At 42.7% G+C, this 26590-nt stretch overlaps 1 protein-coding gene and 1 long non-coding RNA gene across 3 annotated transcripts in view; one reads left to right on the top strand and one right to left on the bottom strand.

The window, feature by feature from the left end:
- Nucleotides 1-14102, top strand: part of ANKRD10 (ankyrin repeat domain 10) — a 33688-nt gene extending 19586 nt beyond the window's left edge. The window contains exons 5-6 of one of the 2 annotated variants that reach the window (XM_079903502.1): nucleotides 8371-8611; nucleotides 11911-14102. In XM_079903502.1, coding sequence (XP_079759628.1) covers nucleotides 8371-8611; nucleotides 11911-12370 — 701 coding nt within the window. In that variant the 3' untranslated portion in view covers nucleotides 12371-14102. Of the gene's footprint in view, nucleotides 1-8370; nucleotides 8612-11894 lie in introns of both variants that reach the window. The other variant, XM_079903501.1, reaches the window with a different exon arrangement.
- Nucleotides 8405-26590, bottom strand: part of LOC307176934 — a 34802-nt gene continuing 16616 nt past the window's right edge. The window contains exons 2-4 of the long non-coding RNA XR_013824955.1: nucleotides 23772-23867; nucleotides 14716-14817; nucleotides 8405-8535 (exon numbers count right to left, since the gene is read on the bottom strand). This is a non-coding gene — a long non-coding RNA (uncharacterized lncRNA). The remainder of the gene's footprint in view (nucleotides 8536-14715; nucleotides 14818-23771; nucleotides 23868-26590) is intronic.

The raw sequence follows: 26590 nt of genomic DNA, 5'->3' as shown, positions 1-26590 counted from the left end.
TTTCCTTTCTTTAACATGTTTTCTTTTTTATGGCTGAAAGCACCTTCGAGACGACTCCTTCACGTAAGGGGTACTGTGCCCGGAGGACTCTGGTGCAGTGATGGAGGAGTTTTTCCTGTGTTGCCACTTTGAAGATTGGCCATTTAACGAAAGGGGAGGATATGAGAGGGCAGTGTTGACAGCTGAAGTGTAAATGTGTGTATATAACTTTCTGCACACCCAGGTTTACCTGCCATGAATTAGATTTTTCTCGTTTGTTGTTCCTGTTTGAAATACAACTATTAAAAAAAAATCTGCCCCCGTGCCTCATTTTTTTTTTCCTGTGAATTTTCCTGGGCTTACAACAATTGTTGGTCTGATAGTAAAATATAATTTCACATCTGGGAAGGTAGATGTTTGCATTGGACACAGTGTGGTGTGTGTTTGTGACAGCAAGGCCTGGTGTGCCACTTTGACATTGAGGACTTAAGTCTCTAAGGTAAGTTACTTTAGCTTTAAGTGTTCTTCCACCTTTTTATCTTTAGATGGTTTCGGGGTTTGTAAATAAGCAGAGTCAGCTAGTCACTCTTTATGGTTGAGGAAAAAACTCTCCCTTTCATTTAGGGGGAAAAAATTAAGAATTACTAGCTTGGCAGTAAAAAATTAAGAATTACTAGCAAACTTACATGGAAAGGGAAATTTAGAGATGACGGTGAAAAGTAATCATGGTGAAATTATGCACTCAGATAACTTTGCCGGAGATAACTACAAAGTTGTGCCCTTTGGCTTTAAAAAAACAACAGCTATACATGTATAGTCTGAGCAAAACCCGAGTGGCTAGATTCAGTTGACTTTAATGTGTCAGCTTTATCCTCTTCCCAGTGCTGTGCCTCTTTTGCGTAACTGGAGTCTATCCAAACAAAAACATTTCTCCTACAGAGTCAGTAAAATTGTATCATCTCCTTCACAACTTTTAAAATGTTGGTCAGTATAAAAACTTGTGATTATGTGACTTTTCTATAGAAATGAATGTATGAACTTAAAAGTAATAGTTTCTCAGATTCATAGCTTTTGTAAGTTATGGGCCTAATAGATTTTAGAAAGGTATAAAAATCACATGCACAACCTGAAGGTATGTCTAAACTTCAAAAAATATTCCTTGTTTTGTTTAATGCCTGGTTAATAATTTCGGTATGGTATTGTTAGCTTCACTCTACGACCTCATGCAAGAATTGGACGGGTGTCCATATCATGTTAGTGTATAGGATAAATCTTAAATTCTGTTTAGTTTTTTAAAAAGGATGTCACTTAACATTCTAAGAAGACTCTAATGTACCTAAAGAGTTTTAAACTAGTCTCATCAGGTTCTAAGTTGGGTTGAATTGGCCAGCATCTTCTTATTGAAGTATCTCTTTCATGCCTTTCCAAGGATTCCTAAAACTTAAGAACTTGTTTCCTAGACCCTGGGGGTGCACAAATAGGGCTTGAATAATCATGCAGGTATTTGGGAGATTTTATTCTCCTCCTCTAGACAGGGATTCATCTTGGCTGACTGAGTTAGAGATTGGTGTTTTGCACATGAAACTCACAGTGCGGCTTTCCCAAAGTGCCCATCCCTTAGTGCTCAGGTCGAGGATGCCAGTTGAGAAGAAAATGGGGTTGCAGCCTGGCGTTTGAGTTTGCAGGGGATGATTACGCACACCTAAGCCTCAGTGCTGCTCCAGTGCACGTGGAGAGAGCGGGGGTCTTCTCACCCTCAGCACGTGCGCCTGACTTCTCAGCTCCTGTTTCCGGGCCCTCGCGTGGCTACTGGCCCCTGAGGTTCAGCCCACATGTCACTCAGGATTGTGCATATGTGTGGATGCGCCTGCAGAACAGATGGGCCTTCGTCCCACCCTTGCCGCTGCACTCCTTTTTCTTTTCTCTGGGAGAAGGTTTCTCTTTTTTCTTTTTGCCATAACATACTGTGAATGGGGTATTGGGGCAGTAATCCTCAATTACTAAAACAAGGTTTTTCTTTCCAACTGCCTGAATTTTCTAAGTGAAATAATAGTTGGCTTCAAAGCTGTATAGTTATTTACATTCTGTGACTGGGGTTTTTTGGTATGTGTGTGGGTTTTTTTTTTTTTTTTTTGTATGTTGCTTTAGTTCATTTTCATTTAATTTCTGACATCTTGTTTTGATTTGCTGTATAAATGTGTGAGCTTGAGGTTTTGCTCATTCTGAATTACTCATTTTGTAGATAAGTTTTTAGTTCTAATGCCAGAGTAAAAAAATATGTGTTTACTCCCTTGTGTAACATATGCATATAAAATACATCTTCGAATAACTTCACATGTAAAAGTATTTAGAGAAATTTTAAATCTTTTGCGGGGAGCGCAATTTAAGTTTGCTGTTTTAAAAACAGATGCCTGGCATAATATCTTGGCAACATAAATGCATAGCGTGGACCTTATCAATAAGCTTAGTCTGTTCTGTCTTACTAGAATTTAATAACTACACGTATTGATGTTTTTAGTGTGGAAAATATATTCGCAAAAGCAATCACTTTCAGAAATTTTTCTGGCTAAGCCAACTCTTAAAGATGTATGTGTCCTGTAAAATTGACTCTTAACTTTAAGTTTGGAATCACGAATGTGAAAGTTAACCTCCTCCTCTCCATAGAGAGTAGGATCTCTCTCAATAAACTGTTTTCAGATACTTTAAGGTAATCGGAGTAATTTTTCCCATGGAAACCTTACTGATGTAAAAGAATGTAATGCAGTGATAATTTGTTCTGCTCAAATACAGACTGTCCTTGGAAGCAAGTTTTACTACAGATATACTTTAAATGCCTTTCATGTGGTCATTCACACCAGTATCAGAATGCACTCTGGTCAGAACACAGATGTGATAGTTGTGGCTACGACCTCTCGAAGGTGAAATAAAATCGAAAGCTATGTGGGTGGTTGATATAAATGGAAAGTACTTTGGGGTAGTATTTTCCCCGGTATGGATTTTGTTCACTTAAGATGGTGCAAGGAAGTATCAGTGTATAACTAGGTTTTGGGTTGGTTGGGTTTTCTTTTCCTCCCTGTTTACCAACCATTTGCTCAGGATGGAATGACAGGTGGACCTCGGGACTTCAGCTGCTCAGTAAAATTTGTGTTAGGTCTGTTAGCATTCTAGTTAATCTTCAGGAGTAACTGCAATTATTCACAAATGTATTCCTGGAAAACTTGTCCCAATTATCAGTGATCCAGGATAGAGAAGAATGCCACTCCCATCCATGAGAGAAACTTTTCATCTTGTTTTTAATCCATAATTGTTGGGGTGCAGCTCCAGGGTGTTCACTGGGGAGAGGCAGTGTGAGTTACAAACTGACCCAGGAACCTACAGTTTTATTTGGGGTTAACAGTTGCCATCAGTAGGAGGCTGTGGTGGTACCAGACCTCACGTGTTGACTTCACGGTTTTGTTTTAGTCAAATAGATGTATTACTGAGCTTAGCATCTCATATGTCACGTGTTAGGTATTTAATATAAAACACCATTTAGGAAAAGTACAGCATGCCTTAGCTTCAAGTCAGCAGTAGGAAGTTGCTCAGCAGATGATCCCCAGGATGGATTTAACATAGAGAATCTCCCTCCACTTTCTGCTCCGAATTGTTCCTTTTGACCAGGCTTAAAAAGACGAGAAAGGAGGATGGGTGTGGCTTAACGAGCTTGTTAAGTGATACAGGTTAGCTAATGACTTAAAACTTTAGATGATAGAAATCAAATTGGTAATGTAGTTCCATGTATGTGACATACACAAAAGACTTCAGTAACGTCTCTTGTATCTTCAGTGTTCTCAAACTTGCAGTAAATGGCTGTATTTACTTTTAAAAATTTGACCAGAGAACATTCCTAATTGCATTGCAGTAACAAATGATTGTTTTATCTCAGTCCCCAAAGACACAGCATTTTATAAATACAGTCTGAATGAATGACATTTAAGAACCAGGTGATTTTCTGTGTTAGTCTTGAGCTCAGCAAACCTCATGCACCTCGTCCTCTGCGCACTGTGGCGGCTGCAGCGGGAATCAGCCAGGGCCAGGTCCTGGCACGCTTTGTTCCGGGTGGTCTGTGTCACATGCACCTTCCCTTCCGTGTTCTTTTAGCAGAACCCCAGATCCCTCGTTAGTGTTTCCACAACTGTCACTGCTTCTCCGTGTCCTTGGCACCTTCACTAACCTGCCCTCTTGAATCTCCCCACCCCCAGTCTGCTGCAGTTGGGGCCATGGCAGGAGTCCCACGGAAGGTCACCGTGTGGTAGAACCACCTTCCTACTGGCTTTATGTGGTGGTGTGATTTTAACAGGACCTTTCTTTGCGAAGGTAGTTATCTGGGTAAAATGTACTGTATAGTAGAAGAGAACAGTTGTAATTAGTAATGCAGGGAAACCACTAAGGAAACGTTTCCTTCCTGGTTCGTTTCATGGAGAACAGGGTTCCCCAATGGTCAGAGCTCCCAGTTCAGTGGGAAGGCCAGAGGGGTGTGATGTAACCTTGGTTGTGGGTCAGCACGTAGGATTTCCCGCACTGGCCCCCTCAAGAGGCACAGAGGACCGTGAGCCACTAGTCGGTCCCGTGGCCCCAGGCTGCACTTGACACGCGGAGTGAAAGTGCTTGACAGCGTTCGCACATCGCATGGTGTCAGCTGTGTGGGTTGTGTCTAGGTAGTGGCGCCCTGTTACCTAACTAAGTGTTCACATCTTAAAGCACAGGACTGTGTAGACTGGTTTTTGCCTCGTAAGAGATTTCCTTGCCTTAAAAGTTAAGTCTGCTGAGGCGTTTCTCACGAGCCCTAGATGTGCCTTGTAAGTGCGCCTGGCAGTCGAAATCCTGTTGTGTGCATGTTCTGCATCTTGGCGTGAGCGGCGTGCCGCTTGTACAGTGAGGGCACGTCTTCCTAAGCTGACCCACAGCCAGCACGGAAATAAGCTTCCTTGATGGTACCGTTTCTGGAATGCTGCAGACCCTCCCTGTCTTTAAAAGTTAAGGCTTTTCCTATGTTTTAAAACTCCTTGATCAGAAATTGTTTAGTTTTAGAATCTCACTGGTATCTGGCTTTAGGAGTTTTTTTCAAGTCTTAGATGAAAATTCAGATGCGGGTTTCTGTGTTGCCCTGGGCACCTTCCCGAATGGAGCATCTTTACTGGCCCCAAGGTCAAGGATGAGTGGCTTCTTAGGCAGTGGTTAACACCTGGTCATGACTCCACCTCTGGGGGAAGAAAACTGGGAGGGTTTATTTTGAGCCAATCCTAGGTGATTTTCTGTCTTAAATACGCATCGTCTAACGTGTATTGAAGTCATGTCTAGTCAACAAATACCTGCTTTGGCAGTCAAAGTAAAAGATAAGGACGCTTTTAACCAATGTTCGGTAATTTTTCCTTTTAACTGGAATAGGAAAATGGGAAGGGAAAGTGCTGCTTTTCTAAAGCAAATAGAATCAAAATGGATACTTTTGGAAGAAAATTTTTTTTCTGAAATGTCTACAAGCCACTTTTCTCAGACGCGGCCTGGAATATTTCGGTAGTTCCTTTGGCAATGACGATACGTGTATTGGGAGAAAAGGCCGCAGGTGGCGTGCTCCGTGGCCGTGGAGAAAGGAGTCGAGTCCAGATGCAGTGTCCTTCAAAATTCTGAAAGGCCAATTTTAATTTCATGGCTTATAGTGCAGTTTTAAAAGGTAAATGATTACCACCTCAGTGCTCCCGTTGAGCTGTTTCAGCCCTTCCCGTTTCCAGGTGCTAGAGACAAAGACATGAAGATGTCGGTATAAAATCCATCGCCCAGGGCTCTAGGCATCTAGGTTAGCAGCCAGGGGGCTGCACAGCCCGGCAGATGGAGACTGCATGGGAAAAACGCCTTGCAAAGACTGCATATCTACGGAGAGGGCAATTAAATTCTAGGCTGTCTGTATTAGCATATGCCTCCCACGTTCAAGAGTTTTCTTTACTAGAATCTGAAAGCTTTGGTGTGTTTCGTTGTTATCCCGCTCTATTGGTGAGCAGCTACCTGCATGAACAAAAGACACGTGTAGAAGGATAGCGTCCCTCGTGCACTGCGTAGGCCTCTGGTTAAGGGATCAGTCTCTGCTTTAAGGTGGTATTGTGCCCGCTCCTCTATACCCGCTTTTATTTTGAAAATCCCTCCCTTTGCCACCAGCTCGTCTGGCCCCCTAGTGGCAGGTCTGCCCTCCTGTCCTTTTTCATTTTATAGCTAGTCTGACCTGAGATGACTACTCTCGTTACTCTTAATAGTTTTGCTTGCTTTCTGTGTGTGTGCCTTTTCTGGCTAGAGCCTGGGCATCATTCATCGATGGAACACTGCCAGGCACTGGGCTTGGGGAGTGAAGAGACACATTGCCTGCCTTCATGAAGCTGTTTTCTTGTTGCACTTTTGGGGGAGGAGGGGGGGGTCCTCGTGTCTCACCTGTCAGCTTTCTTTTTAAAACCTGCTTTTCGGAGATCTGAAACTGCCGCTGTAACCTAGATGTCACTTTCCCCAAGGAACACGGGCCCTGAATTCCTGAACAAAACCAGGCGTTATGAGTATGGCTACATAAAGCTATCTGCACCGTATCCCCAGTGAAGTCTGACCTTTTGTATGAGGACGTCTGTGGCTTTGCCCCGATAACCTGCACTGGTTCTCAGTAAACTGCCTGGTCTGGCTCATCAAACGTGGGCCTTGCTACTGCAGGCCCCTCATCTCCGCGGTGACTGACCGAGCACTGAAGGTTGTGAGGCTTCTGTCAACCAGTACCTGGAACATCCCTCTCCCAGCCCTCCACCCCACCCCCATTTTCTAAGACGTCCTGTTTACCACTGACTTTTTGAAAGTACCTTGTTTCATAGCGAAGATGGAGCCTAGCCTATCGCTGACTTGGGGCCTGTGGAGGATTAAGCAAAGCTGCACAAGGCTGAAGTCCTCAGTTGTTGCCTCTGGCTTTAAATCACCTCCGTCTGTGGGGTGCTTCTGGCTTCACACCTGTGCAGATTTTTTCTCAACCGCACAAATTACATGGCTGTTTCTGTTTCTTCCATATACTGATCATTGAGAATTTGTGTTTCTCTTTTATTAAGACTTTTTTTCATTTAAAACTGTTTCAACCGTTTGGAGAATACTCTGGAACTGATATGCTCATTCCTATATTGAAAATGACTCGTGTGTGTCCAAAATTAGAAGTAATTGAAGCTGCACAGTTCAGGTCTCTCTGTTTTTAAATGTTTATTTGAAAGAAATTACACTGAAAGTTGTTACTTATTTGTTGTATATACCCTCTGACCCAGAAATCATTCTAGTTTATCTTGGAAAAGAACCAGAAGTGTATGCAAAGGTGCGTTTATAGGGATGTTAGTTATGGTATATTCATGATGGGAAAGAAAACGAGCCACCCACACCGCAGTGGGGAGCTGGGTGGTGGGTGAACTGTAATCCAGGCATGCAGTGGGTTATTATTCAACTTGAAAGATCCTTTTGAATTTACTTGACGGGATGCATTCATGCCATGGTAAGTGAATAAAGGCGAGGCATGCAAGTGATTTTCTTTGGATCCAATTTTGTAAAAATGCGTGCTTCTTAAGACTGGAGAGCCATACGCTGCATGAGAGTGGCTGCTCCCGAGAAGTAGGCTGCCCCGGGGGCGCAGGAGGCATTGCTGCCCAGGGTATGTGACCCCTGGAGGAGTGGCCAAGTGTGCACATGAGCTGTTCTCCAAGATGCGGGAGTGGGAGTCTCATAAGAAAGGTGCGTGCGTAGCGTCCTTTCCAGATGTCTTGGAACCCAGACGTTTAGTGGGTGTTTCCAGTTGCGTTGCATCTTGGTGCAGAGGGCCAGAGCTGCTCTCGGGTGGTACTGGACAAACCTGTCTTGATCTCGGCTTTTACTTTATTTTCTGTTAATGAAATAAGTTAACTTTTTTTAAAATTTGAGGACCGTTTTAATGGTTTTTATGTTGTTCAAGAATTGTCATTTCTTTATGAAAAACAACTGAAGGAACGTGTGGGGGCATAACGTAGAGTGTCCTGAATCTTTAAAACGAGCTAGAAATGTCTCTGAGTTGTATAACTGCTTTACATTGTCTAAATAACAGCCCTAAATGAAAATTTATGCCGACAAGTAAATCTCAAGTAGGTATCTGAAATGCCATGACTTTTCATCGAAACTGCACATTTGAGGAATTGTTTTCTGTTGGGGAAAAGTACGTTTCTTGGTAGTGTGCCAAGTCCATTAACAATCCGTAGATTGTAAAGTTACCTGACAGTTTTGGAGCCTCCAGTGCTCAGACAACAAGGAATGAGAAGCATCTGTGTTAAAGTCCTCTGCTTCGGTGTAGGGAACCTAAAATTGCCTTTGTTTTCTGTGCAGCTCAAAGCTCGGATGACCCCATGCCGCTCCTGAATGGCGAGGCGGAAGACGATGCTGACAGCATGCACATCGATAGAGAGTTTGTAACAGGTGGGAGTGGACAGTTTCCTGTTAGCCACAGCAGCGGTCCAATGGTCGAAGACACCAAACAGCAGGAGGGTGGTTCTGTTGGACCGAAAGAAATAGAAATCTATACTGTTTCAGCAATGCAGACCCCCTGCCGTTGCAAGAACCAGTATGCGTGTTATTTCTAACATGCGTTCGCTCAAGCAGTTTTTGCACTTTGCCCAGTGTTTTAAAGAATGTTATGCTATAATCTGCATATCTTGGACAAGTTTGTAGCTATAAGGAGAAGTGTTTTGGTGCATTTTATGGATATGAGAAATATAAGTGCAATCTTCCTATTTTGATTTGAGACTTGCTCAATGTGCCTTGTTTAATTTTAATGAGGTTTCACGTTTTTCATTTTCTGACAGAGGACCTTGGGGTGACTCTACCAAACGAACATCTATTGCTAGTAATTTCGAAGCGATAAACAGCAAAAGGAATGTCTGGCTGTAAACACTGAGAACTAGTAGATGTTGTGGTTTTGACTTCTAACCAGTCAGGCCACTGTGAAACCTCTAACTCAGCATTCCTGGTTGCTTTGGTCTGTGTGGCGCTCACTCTGAATCTGCTAAGATGCTGAGCACTGTGTCTCACAGAACACACTTCTTCACTAAAATTGGTGATATAGTAAAACACTTGAGTCATTTTTGGTTTTTAAAAAGTAAGGGCTTTGTTTCTTTTACTATTTAAAGATTTAGCCATTTAGCTAATGCTTTTTTCTACCATTCTTTTTTTTTTCTGCGGTACGCGGGCCTCTCACTGTTGTAGCCTCTCCCGTTGCGGAGCACAGGCTCCGGACGCGCAGGCTCAGCGGCCATGGCTCACGGGCCCAGCCGCTCCGCGGCATGTGGGATCTTCCCGGACCGGGGCACGAACCCGTGTCCCCTGGCATCGGCAGGTGGACTCTCAACCACTGCGCCACCAGGGAAGCCCTCTACCATTCTTTTATCTAGGTGACCATGAAAACATTTTAGCCATTCTCTTAATATGTTAATATATTTGGAAATAGATACTGGTTTTTTTAAAGTTTTATTATATCTGTATGCTAAATTCTTTACTGGGGATAAAAGATTATATATATTGTTTCCCAGAGGTACATGAAAAAAATCATTTTTGTTCACTAAGATGAAAAGAAAATGTGTACATCTTTCTAGAAGCTACAGAATTGTCACGGATGGAGTCACCATTTTGCCAAATACTTAAATGGGTAGATTTTCCAAGGGAAACTGATTGGATAATACATTTAAAGATCTTGGCTAAAGATAAATAACTCAAAGCCAGCTTTTTAAAAAATGTCATTGCTACATGCTTTTAAAAAGGCAGAAGTAATCACTCTTTAATCTTCAAACATTAATTCCCTCGGTTTTCGGATTAAATTTAATGCCGCTCTTGAACCTAACGTTGAAAAGGCCAATGTTTAAACTCAACTCATCCCATACGATAGGTGCCAAGTAAGCATTCCCCATGTTTTTCATCACTTCGTTTGTAACACTCTCTGACTGAATAAACAAAAGGTATGGAATTGCTAGCGGTCACTTGCAGTAGGTGGGCGAGGGGTTGGGGTGCAAGAGGCGAGTCCTGGAAGGCACGTTGGAACAGAGTGTATGGGCGGCCCTGGGCGGTCCTGCAGACCGTCCGTCGGCAGGTGCAGGTCTGACCAAGCAGCCGTAGGTCTTAGCCAGTCTCTGGGAGGTTTGCTGCTCTCATGCTCAGTTTTACTAGATGTTTCATAATGACATGGGGTTACAACTAGCCTTGATTTTGAGAATGCATAATGGAGCTAATTTACTTTAGCTGGGCACCAGAGAAGAAAGATACACATGCAGTGACCATTAAACAAAAAAACATCCGTCTAGTTAACTCGGATTTCTGAGGCCCAGTCACCTAAAAATATAGTTTCTATCTTTGTTAGTAGTAGTATAGTTGTCTTATTAACTATCAAAGTCAACATCCTACTCATGAGTTTTATTACCCAGGAAAAGCTGTTTATTTTGGGGAAAAAGTAAATAAATATTTCCCTGGGAATAACTTGTTTTATTTTTAATTTTACCTCATGTTTAGTTCTTGAAACACTTGTTCTCCAGCCTTAAGTTTAACTAAATAGAAAATCTGTCGTTCAATTTGAAAAGAAATAATCCATAATCCGCTGAAGAATTTATAGCGGCTGTTAAACTGTGTCACTTAAACTGCCAGAAAATTGATGATTAATAGAATGTTTAGAAGATGTTTTTGTTCATTGAACAAGATGTGATTTTTTTTTGTCATCAGAAAGATTTTCAGGACACACAGAAACCTATGTCTGGGTGCCAGCCGGGGGTCATAGTGTGCGGGGTGTTAGGGTCATGGGACACACACCTGTGTGTCCTCATTCTAGAGGTTACAGAGTCAGTGCTTCTGTATTTAATGTCGCACTTTACTTGAATAGTGCAGAACATTGGGGTAAATTTTAACATCATTAAGCAAGTCATAATTTTAGATCATTCTCTGTACTGTTCTGTGAATTCCTGTGAACATGAATATTAATTCTTGAGTTTCACTATACAGAAAATACCTTGTAATTGCCTATTCCCATGTGTCCAAACGTTTTGTGATTGACATTTTTTTCCCATAAGACATCTCCCTCTTAACAGATGTCTATATGTGCAGATTATGGTTTTTGAAAGTGGAACCTTGGAGATCATAGTCACTGTAATTGCTGAACTCAGAAGAAACTCTTCAGAACTGTGCTCTTGGCCCAAGACTGTATGCATGGAATCATTAGGGTTCATGGTTCTTCCTGCAGTCTCACAGTGCTGTGTGGCATTTTGCAGAAGTGCTGTGGGATTCGAGTGTTGCTGAGGAAAGCGCTCCCTGTTCCTATTCCTGTGTGCGCGTCCCTGGCTTGGAGGAAGCGCTCTGAGGAGCCTCCTGTGACGCTGTCAGACTGTCCCGGGAGCCTCCTTAATTCACATACTTCATCAACTGCTTTTCTTTCTTTTTTTTTTTTTTTTTTAATTTCTTAAAAGCTGGAGAAGTTTTTGGTTTATTTTAACCCTTTGTGGGAACACGTTCAGTTCTGATGGACTTTTTCACACGTGACGATTTTTAAAACTGCTCTCCAAAGTAGTCTTAAACTGAGAACAGTTCAGTGCTGTTGGTGTTTTTCATGCGGTATGTTTGTCAGCTGAAGTTCTTTCATTTGGTTCCCCAGCACTAATGAAATCTATAAATGTTTCCTATCTTACCAGGCAAACGCTTCTGTTGTGTTTTACTTTTAAATCACTTATGCACCGTTTTTTGCCTTGCAAGAGGAACTGGTTTGTTTAAAGAAAGGAAACTAAATAAATCCTTTAAAACAGTAGCAGGAATGAAGCATTTTATACTGTCTCCTCCCCTCTGGTTCTGAATTTTGGTGACAGGTGTATTTCTTAATGCAGATACGAAAAACAGTAGCTCCGTATCGAATACACTGACAAATGGATGTCTCATCAATGGACATTTGGACTTCCCTTCCACGACACAGCTCAGTGGGATGGAGAGCAGGAGTGACCAGTGCTTGACAGGACCTAATGGAATTGGCGGTGGACTAGTTCCAGGACCGCCGTTTCCGAGTAGCCAGGGTTCTCCCTGTGTTAATGGGACTGAAGAGCCAGAAAAGGGCACGAGCGTTAACCCCGAGATGTGCGGCTCTCTGCACCTGAACGGGAGTCCAAGTAGCTGCATAGCCAGCAGGCCTTCCTGGGTGGAAGATATCGGGGAGAACCTGCACTACGGACACTACCACGGGTTTGGAGACACTGCCGAAAGCATCCCTGAGCTGAGCAGTGTGATAGAGCACTCCAACTCCGTGAAGCTGGAGGAGGGGCACGACAGCGCCGTCCTGGGCACCATGCACCTGTTCCACGGCTCTTAGGGCCGAGGCCGCCGCTTGGACACACGAGGCCTCCTGCTAACCAACTCCGAATGCTAGTGTAGCGTCAACCTGAAGGAATGCCACAACTTGTGCTATTTTCTTACACTTCAGCTTTCTGAGAAGGTGCGCTCTGCTCGGCAGGTTCTCGCCGAGTCCCAGCATGAGCGCAGGTAGGCTTATTTACCACACACGTGTCTCTCCGTGGGACAGTGGGGGCCTCTCTCAGGGTGCACTTTTGAAATTTAATTTTTCTGCTGCCAATCTCAATATTTTCTCTTGAATACCATCACCGTAAATCGCCATTTTTCCTTCCGTCAAATTAAATCGTATCTGATCAGGATAGATTGCAGACAGTGAATGAGGTGCCTAGTAATTTACCCCTTTGCACGCGGGCATCATTTTGAAGAGCTTGCTTTTACTCTTTCCAGTAGAATTTTTGACAGAAGACAACTCTTTCCCTATGCAAGGTACAGCCTTACAAAGATTTCTTGCAGTGATTTGTATGAAGAAAAGAACGTTTGTCTTTTTCAAAGTCTTTTCATTGATAACTTTGCTACGTGCCGTGTGGTGAAGGTCTTACTTGTAGACACACGTATTGGTTTGGGGACATGAGTGGTCCCTTCTTTAATGGTGTAGCTCACTGCCCTGGATTTCACTGAAAGCACCTGCAGCCTGGGACTGACTTCTGATTTGATGTGTTTTTATTCCACATTTCCTACTTGGACTCTAGGATTTTTACCACAGATAATGGTTTCCCCTATATGTAGTGGAAGTTACTCTTTGTAGGGGACTGTCAGGTCAAAATATTTAACTGATTCTTTTGACATATATTTTCTTTTTTCCTTGTTTTTGTTTTTTGGGGTTTTCTGCTTTAAAATATATACCACTATGTATATCCAGTTAACTGAGGGAATTTTGAATCTCTCTTAATAAAGCTGCATTAAGTTTATGGTTTTATAGAAATTAGCTTCTGTTTAGGCAACTAGTGGTTACACTGTGCAAATACTGTCATGAATCTTTACTTTTCTGATTTTTGTAATAAAAATTGGTGACGATAGAGGATGTGTCAGATGAACAAAACCAATGTTCTCAGAGTGTTACTAACATTTTGTTTTTAAATTGTCCTTTACACATGGAATAAACAAACGCTCACGCCCGATGTGTCTCTGGGTATGCTTCCCTGCGTGAGGGTGGTCCGTGGGAGGAACTGGAGAGGTCGACTTCTACTGCTGCCTTTCATTTTGCTTGTAAGATTCCATCTACTCTTCTGATCCTCCCATGTAGTCCTTTTCACCGCTTTTGGTTCGTTCACATGCTCTAATTTTATGAACACTCTCACTGGATCTCTCTTGGGGGTAGGGGGAGGTATAAATTGCTGTCAGCTAACAGTATTGTCCCTGCATGCTTATTTTCATAAAAGACCACAACCATAGTTTCCTAAACTTCTTTGGGCCGGCACGTATTAATAAATGTAAGCCTTTTAAGTATATAAATTAGAGTTAATAACGGCAACAGAATAGCCATTCTGGCATGCCTAGTATGTTATTTAAAACGTTTATTTTTGTACGTGATGGAAAAACCTGCTAGACCAAGTGAAGGAGCACGAGCCTTTGGAATTGTCACAAAAATTACTCTGTGCTGAGAGCAGAAGTCAGAACATCTGCCGTGTCACCCCCGCCTTCTCCCGTGCAGGGTCAGTCATCACGCCCGGACGCAGGTGACCTCGGAAACCTTTTTAAGGGACTGATCATGAAGCCACCCAAGTGGCTGAGTTTCAAGACAGAGGAAACCTAATGCCGTTCTCTCATTCCCTGCGTGGACTGTATTTGAAGGTATCTCAGAGGCTTCCTGGTGAACTAATATTTGCTGGAAAACATTAAATGAATCTCTTAAAATACACTAAAGGTCAGAACATTTGGTTAGCCATGGAATTGGGGAGAATATGACTGCTTCTTGGGGATAAGAATATTGCATAGAATCTATATTTCGGCAACCTCTGTAATTCAGTGGGTGCATGATACATTGTGGTTCAAAGTCACTGACATAAAGTGCTTACAAATACATAAGATTGTTAGGCTGGAATTCTGTCTTGCCTGGAATTTGCTTCAGAACAATGTAGGACTGGAGAGTGAATGGGACGAAACTCAAACAAGATCTGGGCTGAGCTGATATCAACATTGGGTACGTGAAGGTTCGTTATTCTGTCTACTTCATATATAATTGGGGAAGAATTTTTTAAATTAGGACTTTAAGAAGAAAACAAATGTTCTAATACTTCTAAAAACTGCAGACATCATTTTGACGTTGACCAAGAATAAGCTCAAATTTTGCTCTGCTCAACTTACCAAAATTCATTTCATGCTGAACTCTCACGGTAGTTCACTGGTTCTTAACATTTGGTCTGAAGAGCCTTTTAGGTGCTTGTATTAAATACTAGTGGCAAGCAGCTGGAAAGTGAAATAAATAAGTCCACTTACAGTAACATCAAAACCATAAAATACCTAGGAGTATGTCTTAAAAGGTGTTCTAGACCTCTACACTGGAAACTATAAAACACTTGTGAGAGAAAGGTCTCTGTAAATGTGTGGAAGTATGTAGTAATTGAGAAAGGAGAGGTATTTTAATAGCCTTTGCAGTTGATCATGGGTACCAGATACAAAATCAAAACTCTGCAGAGGTGGTTTCTACAGCAATGGTTTCATAAAGGTTCAATGTTGAATCAGAAACCATATGGATGAATTTCTTGTACTCAGTTACATTAAATCTGTTTATCTTGTACTTTGAATGGACGGCTAATCATGCATGATTTTATAACATCATGCCTTAATGCCTTAGCTATCTGGAAAATATTCTTTTTTTTTAATCTTCCTTTTTTTTTTTTTTTTTTGGCTACACTGCACAGCTAGTGGGATCTTAGTTCCCCGACCAGGGATCGAACCCCTGCCCCTTGCAGTGGAAGCACAGAGTCCTAACCACTGGACCGCCAGGGAATTCCAGAAAATATTCTTTAACTGAGGTCCGCAGACCTTCCAGATGTTGAAACATTTCATTTAATATTTAGAAAAACTCATTAATATCACTAACTATAAAAGTCCGAAGCTGACTTCATTCGCCACATATACTGTCATTTGTTTTCCTTGAAGTGACAGGCTCACTTGGTTAATCTTCTTTTAAATCACATCTGCCAAACATAAAAAGTCATATAAAGTCTTAATAACCATTGTCAATTATTTTTAAATAAAAATGATGTTTCTAGAAAGAAAGCAACTGGTTACGTTGTAACACAACCACCCAGGCAAGTGCTTTCCCTGGAGGCAATATTGTACTTTGTTCCACGTGCTTTCCATTTCATCACAGGACATGTACTCAGTGGTTGAGATGTAATATGTATTTTTTGCTTCATCAAGGACATTTTTAAGTGAAATTGGCCTTTTTTAACTGCACAGCAGTGAAGAACATAGTGGTAGTCAGGACAGTCGTTGCTGAGGCTTCACCGTTGCTTCTGAGCCACACTGCAAATGTCAACACAGGAGAAAGCAACTCACATCTTGATAACATAGCTGTGACCTCTTGGGTCCCTGAAATGGTCCCCGGGTCCCAGGGAGTCTGCTCATCCCAGTTTGAGAACTGCTGGATCAACTATGCCGTTAGCGTTTGGGCCGATGAGACCTCAGCAACTGAGGGATAAATGCTGGGATCTAGACAGGGTTCTTTGAATTGCTCTTTAGGCCTTTCTGTAGATTGAATTTTTTAAACAGAGCAACAGAGAATGGAGGAAGACTAATTGGAGACAGAAACGTAGAAACCTTTCTGAAGAGTTTTCCTGAAAAGAGGAGCCAGGAAGTAGGCTGTAGGGAGAAGCAGACGTGACATCAAGAGAGAGTTTGAAGAAGGAAGATACAGGAGGGAAGGCTGGAGGCCCAGGTGAGCACGTGAGAAGGGGTGGGTCCCCTGATGGTGCTCGTTTCTGGTGAACTGTGAGCCCCCAGCTTGGGCAGGTGGTTGCCAAGAGACACTGGCATCCCAACCTGTGGCTGCAGCCATAGGTGATCCTGGGCAGAAGGGCCGAGTTGACTTTGAGCTGAACCGCGTTACAGTTCAGCTGAGCCAGCTGGACAAAGCAGCGGTTGGAGTGGCTGGGATTTAAGCTGAGGAGGGGGGTGGTGGGGGCGGGGGGCAGTTCTGATGGAGGTGATGGCGTTGGCTAGTCAGGCACCGCGGGGACAAGACGGTATAGTCACCGTGAACAGTGAAACAGCCCGAGCAGAGTGAAGGGCCAGGGTGATCCAGGCAGCAAACCCTCGGGGGAGGAGGGACAGGCTCCGGATGGGGGCATAAGTGCAGCCAGTGGTGGGGCGATTGCCGGTGCTGGCTGATGAGGGGGTGAAACTGGGCCAGGCCACCCCCCCAGGCCGGGTGGGGCCTTTCATTTCCTAACAATACTGTAAATATGAAAGAATTTTTTGCATAAATTTGTCTCATACCCAGTTATCTTGCTGAAGGTTCCTAGTCGAATACTTCTTTGGTTAAGGCTTTTTTTTTTTTTTTTTTTTGCGGTACGCGGGCCTCCCACTGCCGCGGTCTCTCCCATTGCAGAGCACAGGCTCCAGACGCACAGGCCCAGTGGCCATGGCCCACGGGCCCAGCCGCTCCGCGGCACGTGGGATCCTCCCGGACCAGGGCACGAACCTGTGTCCCCTGCATCGGCAGGCGGACTCTCAACCACCGCGCCACCAGGCAAGTCCTGGTTAAGGCTTTTAAATTTTGTAGTCATATTTTATACCATACATAAAAATTAACTCAAAATGGATTAGAGACTTAAATGTAAGATCTGAAACCATAAAACTAGAAGGAAACATGGAGAAAAACTTCTTGACATTGGTCTCAGCACTGATTTCTCGGATATGACACGAAAGGCGCAGGCACAAAAGCAAAAACAGACAAGGGTCACTGCATGTCACTAAAAATCTACACATCTACTGAAACAACCAACCAAGTGAAAAGACAACCTATGGAATGGGAGAATATATTGGCAAACCACGTATCCGATATGGGGATAATTCCCAAAATATGTCAGGAACTCCTTCAACTCAATAGCAAAAAAACAAATAACCTGATTTTAAAATGGGCAAAGGAAGGGGATTCAAGATGGCAGAAGAGTAAGACGCGGAGATCACCTTCCCCCCCCCAAGTACATCAGAAATACATCTACACGTGGAACAACCCCTACAGAACACCTACTGAACTCTGGCAGAAGACCTCAGACCTCCCAAAAGGCAAGAAACCCCCACGTACCTGGGTAGGGCAAAAGAAAAAAGAATAAACAAGAGACAAGAATAGGGCCGGGACCTGCACCAGCGGGAGGGAGCCGTGAAGGAGGAAAGGTTTCTACACACTAGGAAGCCCCTTCGCGGGCGAGACTGCAGGTGGCAGAGGGGGGGAGTTTCGGAGACCCGGAGGAGAGCACAGCAACAGGGGTGCGGGGGGCAAAGCAGAGAGATTCCCACCCAGGGGATCGGTGCCGACCAGCACTCACCAGGCCGAGAGGCTTGTCTGCTCACCTGCGGGGGCGGGCGGGACTGGGAGCTGAGGCTCGGGCTTCGGTTGGAGCGCAGGGAGAGGACCGGGGTTGGCGGCGTGAACACAACCTGCAGGGGGTTAGTGCGCCACAGCTGGCCGGGAGGGAGTCCAGGGAGAATTCTGGACCTGCCGAAGAGGCAAGAGATCATTGTTTTGGGGTGCGCGAGGAGAGGGGATTCAGAGCGCCGCCTAAATGAGCTCCAGAGACGGGCGCGAGCCGCGGCTAACAGCGCGGACCCCAGAGACGGGCATGAGACGCTAAGGCTGCTGCTGCCGCCACCAGGAAGCCTGTGTGCGAGCACAGGTCACTATCCACCACCCCCTTCCAGGGAGCCTGTGCGGCCCGCCACTGCCAGGGTCCCGGGATGCAGGGTCACCTCCCCCGGGAGAACGCACGGCGCGCCTCAGGCTGGTGCAACGTCACGGCGGCCTCTGCCGCCGCAGGCCCGCCCCGCCTCCGTGCCCCTCCCTCCCCGCGGCTTGAGTGAGCCAAGAGCCCCCGAATCAGCGGCTCCTTTAACCCCGTCCTGTCTGAGCAAAGAACAGATGCCCTCAGCGACCTACACACAGAGGCGGGGCCAAATCCAAAGCTGAGCCCCGGGAGCTGTGAGAACAAAGAAGAGAAAGGGAAATCTCTCCCAGCAGCCTCAGGAGCAGCGGATTAAAGCTCCACAATCAACTTGATGTACCTGCATCTGGGGAATACATGAATAGACAACGAATCATCCCAAATTGAGGAGGTGGACTTTGGGAGCAAAGACATATTTTTTTTTTCCCTTTTTCTGAGTGTGTATGTGTATGCTTCTGTGTGTGATTTTGTCTACATAGCTTTCCTTTTACCATTTGTCCTAGTGTTCTGTCTTTTTTCTTTTTTTAGTATAGTTTTTAGTGCTTGTTATCATTGGTGGATTTGTTTTGTGGTTTGGTTGCTCTCTTCTTTTTTTTATTTTTAATATTTTTAAATAATTGTTTATTTTAATAACTATTTTATTTTATTTTATCGCTTTCTTTCTTTCTCTTCCTTCCTTCCTTCCTTCCCTCCCTTCCTTCCTCCCTTCCTCCCTCCCTCCCTCCTGCTCGCTCTCTCTCTCTCTCTCTCTGTCTCTCTCTCTCTGTCTCTCTCTCTCTCTTTCTTTCTTTTTCTTTCTCCCTTTTATTCTGAGCCATGTGGATAACAGGCTCTTGGTGCTCCGGCCAGGCATCAGGGCTGTGCCTCTGAGGTGGGAGAGCCAAGTTCAGGACATTGGTCCACCAGAGACCTCCCAGCTCCACGTAATATCAAACGGCGAAAATCTCACAGAGATCTCCGTCTCAATGCCAAGACCCAGCTCCACTCAACGACCAGCAAGCGACAGTGCTGGACACCCTATGCCAAACAACTAGCAAGACAGGAACACAACCCCACCCATTAGCAGAGAGGCTGCCTAAAATCATAATAAGTCCACAGACACCCCAAAACACACCACCAGACGTGGACCTGCCCACCAGAAAGACAAGATCCAGCCTCATCCACCAGAACACAGGCACTAGTCCCCTCTACCAGGAAGCCTACACAACCCACTGAACCAACCTTAGGGACAGACACCCAAAACAACGGGAACTACGAACCTGCAGCCTGCAAAAAGGAGACCCCAAACACAGTAAGATAAGCAAAATGAGAAGACAGAAAAACACACGGCAGATGAAGGAGCAAGATAAAAACCCACCAGACCGAACAAATGAATAGGAAATAGGCAGTCTACCTGAAAAAGAATTCAGAATAATGATAGTAAAGATGATCCAAAATCTTGGAAATAGAATGGAGAAAATACAAGAAAAATTTAAAAAGGACCTAGAAGAACTAAAAAGCAAACAAATAATAATGAACAATACAACAAATGAAATTAAAAATTCTCTAGAAGGGATCAATAGCAAAATAACTGAGGCAAAAGAACAGATAAGTGACCTGGAAGATAAAATAGTGGAAATAACAACTGCAGAGCAGAGTAAAGAAAAAAGAATGAAAAGAATTGAGGACAGTCTCAGAGACCCCTGGGACAACATTAAACGCACCAACATTTGAATTATAGGGGTCCCCGAGAAAAAAGAGAAAAAGAAAGGGACTGAGAAAATATTTGAAGAGATTATAGTTGAAAACTTCCCTAATATGGGAAAGGAAATAGTTAGTCAAGTCCAGGAAGTGCAGAGAGTCCCATACAAGATAAATCCAAGGAGAAGCACACCAAGACACTATCAAAAATTAAATACAAAGAAAAAATATTAAAAGCAGCAAGGGAAAAACAACAAATAACATACAAGGGAATCCCTATAAGGTTAACAGCTGATCTTTCAGCAGAAACTCTGCAAGCCAGAAGGGACTGGCAGGACATATTTAAAGTGGTAAAAGGGAAGAACCTACAACCAAGATTACCCTACACAGCAAGGATCTCATTCACATTCAACGGAGAAATTAAAACCTTTACAGACAAGCAAAAGCTAAGAGAATTCAGCACAACCAAACCAGCTTTATAACAAATGCTAAAGAAACTTCTCTAAGCAGGAAACACAAAAAAAGGAAAAGACCTACAATAACAAACCCAAAACAATTAAGAAAATGGGAATAGGAACATACATATTGATAATTACCTTAAATGTAAATATATTAAAAGCTCCAAACAAAAGACATAGACTGGCTGAATGGATACAAAAACAAGACCCATATATATATGCTGTCTACAAGAGACCCACTTCAGATCTAGGGACACATACAGACTGAAAGTGAGGGGATGGAAAAAGATACTCCATGCAAATGGAAATCAAAAGAAAGCTGGAGTAGCAATTCTCATATCAGATAAAATAGACTTTAAAACAAAGACTATTACAAGAGACAAAGGACACTACATAATTATCAATCCAAGAAGAAGATATAACAATTGTAAATATTTATGCACCCAACATAGGAGCACCTCAATACATAAGGCAAATACTAACAGCCATAAAAGGAGAAATCAACAGTAACACATTCATAGTAGGGGACTTTAACATCCCACTTTCACCAATGGACAGATCATCCAAAATGAAAATAAATAAGGAAACAAAAGCTTTAAATGACACATTAAACAAAATGGACTTAATTGATATTGATAGGACATTCTATCCAAAAACAACAGAATACACTTTCTTCTCAAGCGCTCATGGAACATTCTCCAGGATAGATCATATCTTGGGTCACAAATCAAGCCTTGGTAAATTTAAGAAAATTGAAATCGTATCAAGTATTTTTTCTGACCACAACGTTATGAGACTAGATATCAATTACAGGAAAAAATCTGTAAAAAGTACAAACACATGGATGCTAAACAATACACTACTTAATAACCAAGAGATCACTGAATAAATCAGAGAGAAAATCAAAAAATACCTAGAAACAAATGACAATGAAAACATGATGACCCAAAACCTATGGGATGCAGCAAAAGAAGTTCTAAGAGGGAAATTTATAGCAATACAATCCTATCTTAAGAAACAAGAAGCATCTCAAATAAACAACCTAAGCTTACACCTAAAACAATTAGAGAAAGAAGAACAAAAAACCCCCAAAAGTTAGCAGACGGAAAGAAATCATAAAGATCAGATCAGAAATAAATGAAAAAGAAATGAAGGAAACTGTAGCAAAGATCATTAAAACTAAAAGCTGGTTCTTTGAGAAGATAAACAAAGTTGATTAACTATTAGCCAGACTCATCAAGAAAAAAATGGAGAAGACTCAAATCATAGAATTAGAAATGAAAACGGAGAAGTTAACAAGTGACACTGCAGAAATACAAAGGATCATGAGAGATTACTACAAGCAACTCTATGCCAATAAAATGGACAACCTGGAAGAAATGGACAAATTCTTAGAAATGCACAACATTCCAAGACTGAACCAGGAAGAAATAGAAAACATGAACAGACCAATCACAAGCACTGAAATTGAAACTGTGATTAAAAATCTTCCAACAAACAAAAGCCCAGGACCAGATGGCTACACAGGCAAATTCTATCAAACATTTAGAGAAGAGTTAACACCTATTCTTCTCAAACTCTTCCAAAATATAGCAGAAGGAGGAACACTCCCAAACTCATTCTACAAGGCCACCATCACCCTGATACCAAAACCAGACAAAGATGTCACAAAGAAAGAAAACTATAGACCAATATCACTGATGAACATAGATGCAAAAATCTTCAACAAAATACTAGCAAACAGAATCCAACAGCACATTAAAAGGATCATACACCATGATCAAGCGGGGTTTATCCCAGGAAAGCAAGGATTCTTCAATATACGCAAATCAATCAATGTGATACACCAAATTAACCAATTGAAGGAGAAAGACCATATGATCATTTCAATAGATGCAGAGAAAGCTTCTGACAAAATTCAACACCCATTTATGATAAAAAAAAAAACCTTCCAGAAAGTAGGCATAGAGGGAACTTACCTCAACATAATAAAGGCCATATATGACAAACCCACAGCCAACATCATTCTCAATGGTGAAAAACTGAAACTATTTCCACTAAGATCAGGAACAAGACAAGGTTGCCCACTATCACCACTGTTATTCAACATAGTTTCAGAAGATTTAGCCACAGCAATCAGATAAGAAAAAGAAATAAAAGGGGGCTTCCCTGGTGGTGCAGTGGTTGAGAGTCCGCCTGCTGAAGCAGGGGACATGGGTTCATGCCCCGGTCCGGGAGGATCCACATGCCGCGGAGCAGCTGGGCCCGTGAGCCACGGTTGCTGAACCTGTGCGTCCGGAGCCTGTGCTCCGCAATGGGAGAGGCCACGACAGTGAGAGGCCCGTGTACCACAAAAAAAAAAAAAAAAAAAAGAGTGAAATGAAAGTAGCAACACATAAAAATAACCTATCAGAACTGCTTTCTGCTTGTCTCACATTATACAAAAGAGAATTGGTTTTTCTAATTTTGTATTACATATATAGATGCATTCTAAAAATGGGACTTTGTGAGTGAGCCCATAATTTTGTTGTTGATAATATACATTATACTCTGTGTACATGTAGAAGGTAGAGGTAGGGAATCTAATCACAGGAAAAAATGTACAAATATTTTAGGTAAATTTTATTTGCATCTCTCCATTTTACTTGGGTTGCTCTTGTAGATACAACAGCACTGTCACACTGTTTACTTACTTGTATCCACTGTGAGTCTAAAAACTCCTTGACTTTGCATCCCCAGAACTTACCATGCTTGAAAAGTTGTTTTCAAATTAAGTTGTAAATAAATTTTAAGTGAATAAAAAATAAAATGGGCAAAGGATCTGAATAGACTTTTCTCCAAGGGAAATATACTAATGGCCAACAGGTATGTGAAAAGGTGCTCTTTTTTTTTTTTTTTTTTTTTTTTTGCTAATCATCAGGGAAATGCAATTCAAAACTTTAATAAGACCCCACCTCACATTGTTAAGGTGAGTATTTTTGTTAGTATTTTTTTTAAGTGTTGGCAAGGTTGTGGAGAAATTGGAACCCTTGTACTCTGTTGGTGGGAATGTAAAATGGTGCAGCCACTATGGAAAACAGTGTAGGGATTCCTCAGAAACTTAAAAATAGAGCTACAGTACGATCCAGCAATCTCACTTCTGGGTATATATTCAAAAAAATTGAAATGAGTATCTCGAAGAGCTGTCTGCATTCCAATGTGCATTGCAGCACTATTTACAAGAGCCAAGGTATGGAGACAACCACGTGTCCATTGACAAGTGAATGGAAAAAGAAAATCTGGCATATATATGCAATGGAATATTATTCAGCCTTGCAAAAGAAGGAACTCCTACCATTGGCAGAAATGTGGACGGACCTGGAGGATGTTATGCTGAGTGAGATAAACCCGCCACCAGATAAGAGCCGCATGTTCCTCTGCTGAGATGCACCTGAAATAGACACAGACAACAGAACAGCGGTTACGGGGGAGGGGGCAGGGCCGCCATGGGTGTAAAGTTACAGTTACACCAGATGAGTAGTTCCAGAGATCTGTTGTACAGTTTGTGCCAAAAGGTAACAAGAAGGTATTGTGGGGCTTCCCTGGTGGCTCAGTGGTTAAGAATCCACCTGCCAATGCAGGGGACACGGGTTTGAGCCCTGGTCCGAGAAGATCCCTCGTGCCACGGAGCAACTAAGCCCATGTGCCACAACTACTGAGCCCACGTGCCACAACTACTGAAGCCCACATGCCTAGAGCCCATGCTCTGCAACAAGAGAAGACACCACAATGAGAAGCCCGCGCACCGCAACAAGGAGTAGCCCCCGCTCACCGCAACTAGAGAAAGCCCACGCGCAGCAACGAAGACTCAACGCAGCCAAAAATAAATAAATTAATTTATTAAAACAATAATAAAATAAAATAAAATTCAGCACTTCCATCTTAAAAAAAAAAGGTATCGTGCACTTAAAAATCTGCGAGGAGGGTAGCTCCCCTGTTAAATGTCATCACCACAAAAGACACAAAACTGAAACACGGAAACTTTCCAAGGCGATGGATGTGTTCATTTCCTTGGCCGTGGTGATGGTGACAGGAGTCTAGACATATGTCCAAGCTCACCAAATTATATACATTAATATGTCCAGTTTTTTATATACCAATTATACCTCAATAAATCTGGTAAAAATAAAGTTAATTTTTAGCCATTATTTAAAAATGAGAGTAACGATAGTTTGTCTTTTCTTTGGCAATATTTGTATACTCAGTTTTATTGCTTTGTTGCTTTGATTGACATGTCTGAAGCGATATTACATGAATGGGCATTTCTAAATGGTTTCTGCCTTTAACACCTTCAGTATTTCCTCATTTAAGGTCGTTTTTGTTGTTGGTTTCTGGAAGACACTTTTTGTTACAGTCTTGAAATTCTATTCTATTTCTATTTACACCAAGCTTGTGATTAGGAAATCTGATGTTCTCAGCTGCGTTTTGGTCGTGCAGTGATAAAATCCCCTGAGTTCTCCTCTCTGGAACGTGGGATGTGATACGCTGTGTTGATAGACCTCTCAGGGGGGAAGCAGTCCCCACGCTCTGGAATAAACCCCTCTTGACCGCAGTCTGAGTTCTTAACGTGTCACTGCTGGGTTCAGTCTGCTCATGACTTACTTGGGGTGTTTGCTTGTCATGAGGAAGGAATGTCTCTACTGTGTATGGGGGGATCTTTATTAAGTGGTTTGTGAAGCTTTTATGAAATGACTGGTACTCGAGTCTTCTCTGTTCTAGAACAGTTTGTGTAAACAGGGATTACATGTTCCCTGTATATCTGGTAAAATCACTTGAAAAATCGTCTGACTTGGGCAGCTTTTCACCTTCTTTTGGTGGTGAGTCTTTGCTATGCTTTTCGCGGGATTATGTGGTTATCAGGCTATCTACCTGGGCTCACTCCCACTCCGCGGGTGAATTTTTCCACAAAGTCATTAATTTCATCCATATTTTCAAATTTATTGACAAAAAAAATTGGACAGGTAGCTTTTACAGTTCTTTTCGTCTCTTGCATCTCTCGCCGTTGCACCCCTGTTCTGACTCCTAAATTCGATTGTGTATATTCCCTCTCGGTTTTCCTAAAAGTCAGGCTTGCCAGGAACTTGTCTTTCCCAAATATATATATTTTTAAATAACCAGCTTTTGGTATTTTTTATTAGTCCAGGGTTTTTTTTGTACTCTATTAATTTAGTCACTCTCAATTTTATCCTTCTTATTCTCTTTTATTCATTCTTTTTCTGGTTTCTAATAGTGAATGCTTAACTTGTTCATTTCAAACGTTTCCTGCTCAACAATAAAAGTAATTATGGGTAAAGCTACAAAATTTCTTCTAATTATGACTTTAGGTCCATCTTAAAGGTTTTAAGATGAAATATACTCCCTTTACAGGTTTCTACATAACTAGTCACTTAGAAGTTATTTGCCTTTTGATCTGGGAATCATTTCCTAAAGTGTGTTTCAAATTTCCAAGTGGATAAATAGTTTGGCCTCTTATTATTCATTTCCAGATTAGTGTGGTCTGTAAGAACTCTACTTTTCACAATTTATGAAAAACTCCTTTGATATCAAAGAAATTGGGAAATTTCTATTTTCACAAGAAGAGAATATCTCACACACACACACACACATGTGCGCTCACACAGACCCTGGCTCGTTGATTCTTATTTGAATCCTGAATGTCTGTTTATTTCCTTCTTGACTGGTCAGGTTCTGAGAGAGGGGTAACAGCTTCCCACTGGGATTGGGATTTTACAGATTCTCCCTGGATTTGTGGGGGGTTTGCCTGATGTGTCTGGCTTGGCGCACTGACTGTTTCCTTTCTTAAGTGGACCATTCTTTTTAACTTCGCGACATACCCCTTAGCCCAGCGGATGGGTGGATGCAGCATCCGTCCAGCCCCCCAGCCCCGCTCCCTTCCCTGGAAGTGACCCACCATGGACGGCCTCCAGGCTCTGCGCCCAGCCTGGGTGGGCCTCGGGGGGTGACCCCGCCTTGATCCCGCAGCCCCTGCCTGTGGGTCTGCCTCGGGTTGCCCCCTCTCGGTGACCCCTCCCACTGACTCTGTCCCCCTGGGCCCCATAACCCGCCCTCCCCCACCCTTTCAAAACTTGGAGAAAGCACAGTCCTGCGGTCGGC

Source organism: Stenella coeruleoalba (genome assembly GCF_951394435.1).
Source record: "Stenella coeruleoalba genome assembly, chromosome: 18".
NCBI lineage: Eukaryota > Metazoa > Chordata > Mammalia > Artiodactyla > Delphinidae > Stenella > Stenella coeruleoalba.
Note: the sequence above shows the minus strand (reverse complement) of the source record. Positions and strands in the feature narration are given on the sequence as shown.